The sequence below is a fragment of the Solanum pennellii genome, chromosome 11 (genome assembly GCF_001406875.1).
Source record: "Solanum pennellii chromosome 11, SPENNV200".
NCBI classification, from domain to species: Eukaryota; Viridiplantae; Streptophyta; class Magnoliopsida; order Solanales; family Solanaceae; genus Solanum; species Solanum pennellii.
The window spans coordinates 1,494,888-1,506,144 of NC_028647.1; the positions used below are offsets into that span (position 1 = coordinate 1,494,888).

An 11,257-nucleotide genomic window follows, 5' to 3' on the forward strand; every position below is an offset into this window, starting at 1 on the left:
TTTTTTAAAAAATTTAAAAGACTAAAAATCTCACTTTAAATTTTTAACAAAACATCAAAGTTAACCATATTTAATTTTGAGAACTCATTCAAATGGATAATGAAGTCATAAATTCTTAATTATATATTATAACTAACATAAAATAATAGGTACTATTCAACCAAAAAAAAGTATAGATATTTGACCGTACAGGTATTTATTTTTTGATAAAATTAATTCATGTATTGAGTTGAAATTACAAAGCTAAATGATAAAATTTATTAACTAATCTATTTGAATTTAAAAATTAAATAAAAATGAAAACTTTTAGACACCGCGCATAGCGCGGCTAAGTTTACTAGTTTATAATCAATTGAAGAAGTTCATTATTCGGAAATATTTTTGAATATCACCTAAGTTTTTACTTTTGGTTATAAGACGATTTCTGATCAATATAATCTTGAACATTATAAATGTTGTCTTATAAGCAAAAGTTAATTATTATTATTATTTTTAAAACGGAGGCTTTATTTAAAAAAGTATTGCTCCCTCCTTTTCATAAAAAATCACCTAGTTTGACGTAATGCGAAGCTTAAGAATATGAAGAAGACTTTTGAATCTTGTTGTCCTGAATTAAAGTTAGGTCAATTGTAAAAAATTTTCTTTTGATCTTGTAGCTTTAAACATACCACGTGAAAAATTGAAACTAAAATTTTACCAAAAAAAAAAAGAGGTCCAAACTAAAAAGGAAAAAAGATCATTCTCTTTGAAACGGAGTGAGTAATAATTAGCATGGTAAAAAAATAAGCCCATTAGAACAATTTTTGAACCTTTTATTGTACCTTGAACCTTGTAAGACTAACAAGGCTTAAATCATCGACCACCTCATTAAAGCTATCCACAAAAATTCATTTAAACTTCTTTACTCAAGTCTTATAAAGCTGTTAGTCAAAAATTCAAAACACAGACTTCAAAAATTTGTTTCCAAGTGAAGTTAAAAGAATTCAACAAACAAGAGCCAAGTAAAGATCATCAAACAAAATCCATGTTCTCAAAATTCTCATTTAGTATTTAGCCAAAATGTGTACTTTAAGTCCCAAGAGAATGTACGCGATCAGCAACCTTAGCATCTGATGAAACATAATGTAAAAGATAGGAAGTGAGTTCAATCCAGTATGAGTCCTTCTAAATCCAACAATCATGTCTCTACGCGGACTTGGATGAAGAGAAGAAACACTGATATCCAAAGTATACCAGTGGGATCTGATACTCAGCTCACGTTATCTTAAATCAAAAACGCCATAACCGTTGAATCCCAAAGTATATAAGTATCCTCTTTAGTCAGTCAAAAGACATTTGAAGTTACACCAGAGTGACTATAATCAAGAAGCCCTCTTAGGAGGTGCCATATTTTTAATGAGAGAAATGGTTGTACCAATTACAAATAATTGTACCAAAAATCCTGCAGAACAAGCGTTTGTCAATACATCAACTATATACAACATATGATGAGAATCGGCTTTGCATCAGGAAGCTTACCTAGTAGGACAGCTGCAATCTTTAGAGTCTCCAAACTCGTGAAATTTTGGAAAGCCTACGCAATAACATCATTAGATTATTTTTAGTCAAGCCAAAATGATAACGAGAAATCAAAGACTTCAAAGGAAGAAGAAAATTCACATAGAATCAAAATAACGACAGACTTCTTGCAATTGAGGAAGAAATACCCCAAGTTGACTGGTTCTGAAGGAAGGGAAAAGTGGATACACAGTAATGATAGTGCTTTGTGTACTCCAATTAAGTATATCATACTTACTGCTTAGTTCTGTTCTTTTATTTCCATCTTAATCAATCTATCAAGCCTTATGCACCCTATCTGGAACTGTCAAAGACATTTTTCCAACCTCATGGACAATAGATAGAACTATCAAATGGTCACGGTCTGATGCTTAAAAGAGGACCAAAGAGACAGGTCAACACAAAGCAGGGGATCTTTGTCAAAGCGGGGAATACCAGGTGGTGAGGCTGATAGCAAGAAGGGGCAAATGGAGTGATACATGGGAGAAAAAGAGACAAGTGGAACCTTTTTTTCTTTCCTTTTAAGGGCATAAACGGAGAAAAGTTTAACCATAACAAGCCACCTTCCTTCAAAAAAAAAAATTGTCAACAACCAGGATATATGGACATTGGAAATTTCGGCCTCTCCGTGCATCATTGAGTTGGGTTATACTCTCTTTTTAACATTCATAAGATAAGGGTTGTCAAGGAAGGACTTGTGATATCAATTTATCTATTTTGGACTGCATATTAACGAACAACTACCAGAAACTCATACTAGAGCAACAAAATTATCCATGGTGTAAATGGAAGAAATAGTTCTATCGATCAGAATATTACTTACAAAGTTAAGAAACATAAGTAGTGCCTCTTTCGATTCTGAAAAACTATTGAAGTCAAGATCGGAAAAAAGTTAGTGGAACTTGAGAATTTGTGAGTGCAAGTTCAAGATTTGAAAAACTTCCTTTCAAATACACCTTGAAAGTACAATTTAAAATCTTGAACTTGAAGATTGTTTTCCCCAAGTTTTTCATCAAAAACTCAAATACTAACTTCAAAAGAAATTCTAAGTAAAGTTAAGGAATTCAACTCAAGTGCCACCTAAAGATCATCCAAGTAAATAAAGGTTCTCTTAACACAATCATGCCAAACGAACTAAGAGGTCCCTATTCAACAACAACAACATACCCCCATCAACTCCAAAAGTGGGTCTAGGGAGGGTAGAGTGTACGCAGCCTTACCCCTACCTTGTAGAGATAGAGAGGTTGTTTCCGATAGACACTCAGCTCAAGTAAAGCATCTCAAAGCAGTTCAAAAAAGAGAACACAGAAATGTAAGCAGTAACAATGACAAAATAAAGCCCTAAAGCAGTAGATAATACACAAAAAAGAGCAGTAACAACAATGAACTAATGTGATAACCCAAGCACATGAAACACAGATGGTAACAGCATTCATCAAAAGAAACTATAAGAATAGTGCTAAAATATAAAGCACTATTTAGCATATTTCTGTTGTAGATACGTTTCTGACTAATACAATAGCTAAGCATCATTTTCATCCTCGGAATGAACAACCACATAACCATACCTCCAATTGGAGATTGCTCATAGCAAGATATGCCACTGACAGCAGGATTGCCATCGACGACCCAAAGACATAAAACTTCAGAAAGTTGGATCGGCTTTTCTTTCGACCTGATTACAACAAGAGAGAATGTCCAATTAAAAAGATGAAATTTAAGAAGATTAGGTCACAAATGAGATACAGTAGCAAACCTAGTTCTCCTGCCACAACAGACACGAAACCAATCCCAAGGGAAACAACTGAAACTCTGTCGGGAGACTCGTTCTTTGATAATGAAACAAATACATTAGCTGCTATCATCAATTGAGTGACAACCTGAAGCGCATGATACAAAATTATCAATAGAAAGATCTTGCACTAATATGCTTACACATTGTTATTCCAGAACATGTCGCTTCAAATACTGGAAACGAGATAACTAGTTTAGTTAAGCCTCCATTCATCTCTCTTTCCACTAGTTTTGACTAATCAGCATTCTAGTTCTAAAAAAATGATGCAGTTAACCAACAAATCATAAATCGAGAGTATACTATCCTATTGGATCCTAAACAAAAATGTCAATGAGTTAATGGCAGTACAATTCAAGTTCAGATGCCTACATTAACTAATGAGTAATGGTGTATTTAAAAACAATCAACTTAATGACTTTTTGATGTCAAGTGAATCCGCAGCCACTACCTTGCACACTATAAACCCGACTCCAGTGTAATAACCAACAGAGGTTAATTACCACACTAGGCAAACCTCGTGCAATGAGTTAGACCGAGAAACAATTAACTTCATAATTTGTTTAAATCCTATTTCAAAATCTAGAAAATAGCCCTAAAATGATCAAAATTCTGATTAAACCAGAGATAATGTAACAATAAACAAATTCAGTAGACTACATTAACTTTCACTTTGTATTCCCGTCCATTTTTGCTTCATCTACCCCAATTTTACTTTTATAAAACAAAAATTCAATCTACAAACCTGAACGATGATCAATTTGGCCAAACGAGACTTTACTTTTGCAACTTTCGTGTATCCTGCCAAAACAAAAATTGAACATTAAAGCAATCGGAGGGAAAATGGAAATGAGAGATATATGAAACGGAAATGGAGAAACAGTACTTGAATCAACGACCATGCGGTAGGAGAAATCAGAGCCATCAGTTCCCGACGGCCTCCCTCTTACGGCTGACCTCTGATTCATCTTCTCCGCAGTTTCTTTTCTCTCAACACTCAAATTGACGACTTCGTTGAAGCCCTCAAGCAAAGCCTCTGTTGAACAATGGTACCAAGCCTGTTAAACGGGTCGGATCCATCCCAAATCAAACCAAATCAAATTAAACTATCGTTGAGCCAGCCCGGCTCAATCGGTGGGCCCGGATTGGGTAACGTCACATTAACCATAAATCAAATTTTTTTAAATTGTATTCGAGGTACATTTAGTATTTGTTGTATGAGAAATAATTATATTCTGATTTATGGCATCCATACTTAATGCATTTTTTTAATTATGTGTGGCACAACTAATATTGGTTGTAAGAGAGATTATTAGATGGGAAATTTATATTTTAATTCATGAAGCTAACGCTTCATTCGATTTTTGTAATTATGTACCCAATTCATGTTAACACAAGTTATATTTTGTTTTAAAACAATATAGGATTATCCGGGATAAGATAGGAGTGACTTTGTGATAGACAAGAAGAAAAAAAGCAAGATTATGAGGTTTGGATGTTTGGAGAGGAAATGTGCTAGTGAAGTAGTACGAGAGATTGGTTATAGTAGGTACAAGGAGAGGTATAAGTAGGTCAAATAAAAACTGAGGAAGGTAATTATACAGGAAATGACATAACTTTAGGTTATCAACGACATGATCTTAGATAATATGGTGTGAAGAACACGTACTAGCTAGGATAGACGGTTAGTAGTTAGCGGAGGATTATTTTATTTTTAAGGATTTAAGCTTGTTGGTACCTTTTTATCGTTATACCAGTCATATTATCATAATTTTTACTTTTGATATCTATCATCATTTATAATTAATTGTACTTCAATTATTACACCATTAGCTTTAATTAATTTTATAAAAAAAAAAGGACATTACCTTTGACTACTTAGCAAGAAGAGACATATCCAACTTCTAGAAGAAAAGAATATTTACATTGCATTTTCTTGATGAATTAGAATAATTAAGTAAACATCTTTAAGCTTCTCATTATTTCACACACAAATCTGTGGCTTGGAAACTCAGATACCATTTATTAGTTATTCCTTTCCCCCCTTATTATAATAATCCATCCCAAGGAAATTATAAATTAAAAGATCATTACTTATAATAAAAGGAAAAAGGGATATGATAGTTGGTTTTAAAACAAAAACTAAAATCTACGAAATTAATGTTTTCACTAAGGAGATTTAAAATATAAAAGGTCAAAGAAATTCAATATTTATTATATACACGTAAAAAATAATTTAAATCTAATATCATGTATATACAATGTAATTTTTTATTAAAATCCTAACTCTTTGTGGTACCCTAGCTCAACCTATAGTACCATACATTTAAGGGCGAAGCTAGTATATTGATTACATCTAGTTCGGAAAATACAATAGATTTAACACAAATCCCCATATTTGTGTTAAAATTTTAGTTCATAATAAATATAAATAATTAATCTCGAATTCAATAACTTATTTTTTTGAGGTGGTCAGGTGACACTTCTATATATATATATATATATCTACTAATCTAAGTAGGAAAATACAAGCACTTAATACGAACAACATGGCCACACAGTCAACTGCATCAACAGCTGCAATTTCCAAATTTTCCTTTGCCATGGCAGGTACCTCATCTCAGCTAACTCCTAATATTAATGCAGGTAATTCAATGAAGATGCATAACAAAGATGATCAAGGAGGAGGAGAAGGTAAACCAAAGGAACAATGGCAAGAACCAGTCAAGGCAAAAGATGGTGGGATGCAAATTGATCATACCAGCCACATCTCCAAACAGGGGGGAGGCAAGCCTCAGACTCAAGTCGACAAGGCAAGGGAGGAGTATCACAACAATTTCCCCAGAATCTCCAATAATTTTACAAGGTATGAGCCTAATCTTCAAAATGTTAACACTAACAAACCTGCTGAATAGGTTACTCAGGCTACTGCTAGAAATCCTAATAATCATCACCAGGGCCAACAGCCTAGTAACAACAATAAGAATGATCAAACTGCTGAACCAGCCCCCTACACTGTGGTACAATCCTTTGCTGCAAGGTTGAGATATAACCAAGCTAAAAATGAAATTCCTATCACCTTGAATGATCCTGTTCATACGTCTAGACAAGGTCTCCCTGCTGTGCTTATAGATGAGAATGATTATTATGTTAGACTAGCGGAGATTTGCAAATATACTTTGGTAGGCAAGTTTACTAACACCATGCCTAGAATGGAACAAGTTAGAAAAAGCTTCATTCTGCAAACTCAACTTATGGGGGGTGTTAAGATCACTCACTTCAATTCTAGGCATGTCTACATTGATCTGGACAATGAACTAGACTACCAAACTGTTTGGACTAAGCTGAAAATGAATATTGAAGGACAAAATATGAGAATACAAGCCTGGACCCCTGATTTTACCCCTGAAGAGGAAACACCTGTGGTTCCAATATGGGTGTCTATCCCTAGCCTCCCTTGGCATTGCTATAACAAAGTGTTTCTATCTACTATTTTAGAGAGCATTGGGAAAGTGCTGTTTTTGGATACACCTACAGCTCAAAGAACTAGGGGTAGTACTACTAGAGTTAAAATCCATGTGGACCTAACCAAAGAAAGACCTTCCCATGTATGGTTGGGATTCAAGCAATCCAATCCTAACAAGGGAAGATGGCTAAAGGTGGAGTATGAAGTAATCCCTAGTTATTGTTTTTATTGTAAACACCAAGGTCATAAAGATGAGGAGTGTACAATTAAAAAAAGAGATGAGGAGATCAAGGAAAAAAAGGACCTGGAGGTGGAAAAAAACAGCAAAGGAAAGGATCCTGGAAAGCTGCAGGAACAGGGGAAGGATCCAAAGGAAGATACAACAAAAATTCCTAATCAACCAAACAAAAAGCAGAAGGGAGGAAATGAAAAAAATGAGAATCAGATTCAACCAAAAACACACATTACAAGCCAACAACAAAAGAAAAATATACAAATTCAAGAGGAGCAGGGGCAGCAAGAGGAACTACAAGAAGAACAGTGGCAGATACAAAGAAGGAAACACCAAAAAACTCAAGAACAAACCACCTCCAAAGCTGTGTGGAGACCTATCACCCCTCCAATGCAAAGAAACAGTAGCAGCCATCAGCAAGAGCAGGGAAATACAGGTATATCCATTCTTCCAACTCAAAATATTTTTACAAATCTTGAAGTGCAGGAAAAACAGGAAAAACAGCAAGCTGGACATAATGGAATCAGGGAAGCAGCAAGTCAATTAAACCAATCTAATATTGGAAGCTTAAAGGATCAACCTGTCAAGAACAATACAAATATTCACAAGCTTCCACACCAACAGGTTGCTGATAATAACAAAATCAAGAGAGCAGGTATTGACTTATCTCTCCCACACCCCAAAGCCCCTATTAATTTTCATGGTGTTGCTGGTCTTACTGATGAAGTTGATGGAGGTATGGATGGGGGGTGTCAGGAGTTAGCCATTAATTTGCAGGATGGGGATACCAAAGGGGGGAATTTGCCTCATATTATGCATGAGGGGTTGGATAATGACCCTAGGACAGACTATAGAGCCCCTAAGAATGCTGAAAACACACAGAAAGTGCAGAATCAGAATCAGAATCAACAATTTCAGCAGCAAATTCAAAACAGAGACAATTGTGAGCAATCTGCCAAAGGAAAAAATGTGAAACAACAATCTGGAAAAAATAATGGCAAAGATCTGGGGAAACAGGATGGTACTATGGATACTGAAAGTACTCCAAAGAGTAGAAACAAACCTAGTAAACAAAAAAGAGATGCTGAAAAGAGAAGGCAAAACAGACAGCAGGAAAAGGATACTGAACATGAGCAGGGAACAAGGGAGGAAACTTGTAATAAATTTGTAATGGTTGATGATAACCAAGGCTTGGATATTCCTCCCCTACAGGTTCAATATATGACTCCCCACACATCAGATCATCTGGATAAGAAGCAGCAAAAGAGTAAGGTTAATCCAGAACCTATCTTGGATGAGTATGCAGTGATTAATTCAGAAGATGAACTTGTAGGAGATAATCAGTTTTTAGAGGATCAGGAGGATAACGATGAGACTAGTGAGGCTCTCATCAGAGCCTTTAGTCCATATAATGATCAAACTCTAGAGAATGAGATCCAACAAGTTACAAATAGTCAGTTCCTTTCTCCAAGGAGTTTTCAACAAGATAAATTCCATTTCACTAAGCAAGATGCCAACACTGTCACTGCTGGCAGACCTAATACCAGGCTTTTTTCATCCAGATCATCCCACTGATTAACACAATCATATGGAATGTGAGAGGGATCAACACTCAAGGAGTGTTGGAAAGACTTAAAATGCTTAGGAAAATGCACCAGTTGTCAATTATTGCCATTTTGGAACCATTCTCTGAGAGTGTTAATATTCAAAGCTTCAAAGTGCAATTGAACATGGATAATGCCACTAGTAATTGTAATAGTAAGATTTGGGTTTTTTGGAACAGTGATATTGACTGTAATATTCTTGATGAAGATGAACAGCAAATCACTTGTGACATGAAACACAATGAGTTACAATACCAATTTACTAGTACTTTCATCTATGCAAAGTGCAAAGAATATCTAAGGAGGCCCTTATGGAATAAATTGCTTCATCATGCCTCAGTTAATACCAAGCCTTGGTGTGCTGTGGGAGATTACAATGTTATATCTGATGTGGGGGAAAAACTTGGTGGGCTTCCTTACAACATGAAGAAGAGTTTGGATTTCATTGCTGTCATTGAAGCCTGTGGCCTTGCTGACATAGGGTTCAGTGGCCATAGATTTACTTGGTCCAATAAGAGGGGCATCAACCACAGAATTTGGAAAAGACTTGACAGGGCCTTGGTAAATGATTTATGGTTAGAAAAGATGCCTCAAACAACCATAACTCATTTACCAACTACGGGGTCAGATCATTGTCCATTGCTATTGGAAATTGTATCCACTGAAGCTGACCACATTAAATATTTCAGATTCCTTAACTGTTGGGTTGATAATCCCAACTTTATGCTTACTGTTAAAAATTGCTGGGATAGACCTGTGGAAGGTAATGCTATGTGGAAGTTTCATCAGAAAATGAAACGTTTATCTAATACCCTTAGTGCTTGGTCTAGAAATGAATTTGGGGATATTTTTCAGAAGGTTAGGATGTATGAGGAACAAGTGCATGAAGCGGAAGAAAACTACATCCTAGACCAAACTGATTCAAATAGGAGTACCCTCCATGAACTCAATGCGCAATATATCAAATTCCTCAAGTTTGAGGACATTATCTTGAAACAAAAAACCCAGCTTCAATGGTTTAAAGATGGTGACACCAACTCCAAGTATTTTCATTCCATTATAAGGGGAAGGAGGAGGAAACTATTCATTCACAAAATTGTCACAGAAAATGGGGATTGGATCCAGGGTGAGAATAATATTGCTCAGGAGGCTTGTGAACATTTCAATAACATTTCACAGGTGAAGATAAGCATATTAATGAACACAATCTGGAATGCATTCCCAGAATGGTCAATCAGGATCAAAACACTCAGCTTACAAAATTACCCGATTTGGATGAGCTTAAAGAGGTAGTATTTTCTATGAATCCTAACTCTGCAGCCGGTCCTGATGGTATGAATGGGTATTTCTTTCAAAAATGTTGGAACATTATCAAGAATGATTTAATAGAGATAATTATATTCTGATTTATGGAACCCATACTTTATGCGTTTTTTTAATTATATATGTGGCACAACTAATATTAGTTGTAGGAGAGATTATTAGATGGGAAATTTATATTTTGATTCATGAGGCTAACACTTAATTCGATTTTTGTAATTATGTACCCAATCAATGTTAATATAAGTTATATTTTGTTTTAAAACGCTATAGGGATATTCGGGATAAAATAGGAGTGACTTTGTGATAGACAAGGAAAAAAAAAACGAGATTAGGAGGTTTGGATGTTTGGAGAGGAAATGTGCTAGTGAAGAAGTACGAGAGATTGGTTATAGTAGGTACAAGAGAGGTATAAGTAGGTCAAATAAAAACTGAGGAAGGTAATTAGACAGGAAATGACATAACTTCAGGTTATCGACGACATGATCTTAGATAACATGGTGTGAAGGACACGTACTAGCTAGGGTAGACGGTTAGTAGTTAGTGGAGGATTATTTTGTTTTTAAGGGTTTAAGCTTGTTGGTACGTTTTTATCGTTATACCAGTCATATTATCATAGTTTTTACTTTTGATATCTATCATCATCTATAATTAATTGTACTTCAATTATTACACCATTAGCTTTAATTAATTTTATAAAAAAAAGGACATTACCTTTGACTACTTAGCAAGAAGAGACATATCCAACCAATAGAAGAAAAGAATATTTACATTGCATTTTCTTGATGAATTAGAATAATTAAGTAAACATCTTTAAGCTTCTCATTATTTCACACACAAATTTGTGGCTTGGAAACTAGGGGTGGGCATTCGGTATTTCGGTTCGGTTCGGTTTTTTTTTCGGTTTTCGATTCGGTTTTTGTTAATTCGGTTCGGTTTTTATTAATTCGGTTCAGTTTTTTATTTCGGTTTTTTAATGGGCCTGTTTAGTGGGCTTTTTTAAAATTTTAAATTTTACAATTTTTTCAATTTTTTGTTTGATTTTTCAACTTAATGTGCTAAAAAGTAAAAAATAGACAATAAATCAAAGAAGTGCATTACTAATTTACTACCAAATTTCAATATATCAATGATTCAAATCTTCAATATGTCATTAGGCATTAAAAAAACTGAAAACATACCTGCTGCCGGCGGCTGGCCGCTGCTGTCGCCGGCGGCTGGCTGGCTGCTGCTGCTGTCGCGCTGGCTGCTGCTGTCGCGCTGGCGGCTGGCTGCTGCTGCTGCTG

The 11,257-nt window shown here is 35.1% G+C and overlaps 1 protein-coding gene across 1 annotated transcript; it reads right to left on the reverse strand.

Annotated features, from left to right (window-relative positions):
* Positions 1 to 948: 948 nt before the first annotated feature.
* LOC107003234 (protein jagunal homolog 1) lies at positions 949 to 4,413 on the reverse strand. Its single transcript, XM_015201532.2, has 6 exons — positions 4,236 to 4,413; positions 4,095 to 4,150; positions 3,314 to 3,437; positions 3,126 to 3,232; positions 1,519 to 1,573; positions 949 to 1,441 (listed from the first exon to the last, which is right to left on the reverse strand). Exons 1-6 carry the CDS (start codon positions 4,315 to 4,317, stop codon positions 1,362 to 1,364), a joined length of 504 nt encoding a protein of 167 aa, XP_015057018.1. The 5' UTR covers positions 4,318 to 4,413; the 3' UTR covers positions 949 to 1,361.
* Between the last annotated feature and the right edge of the window lie 6,844 nt (positions 4,414 to 11,257).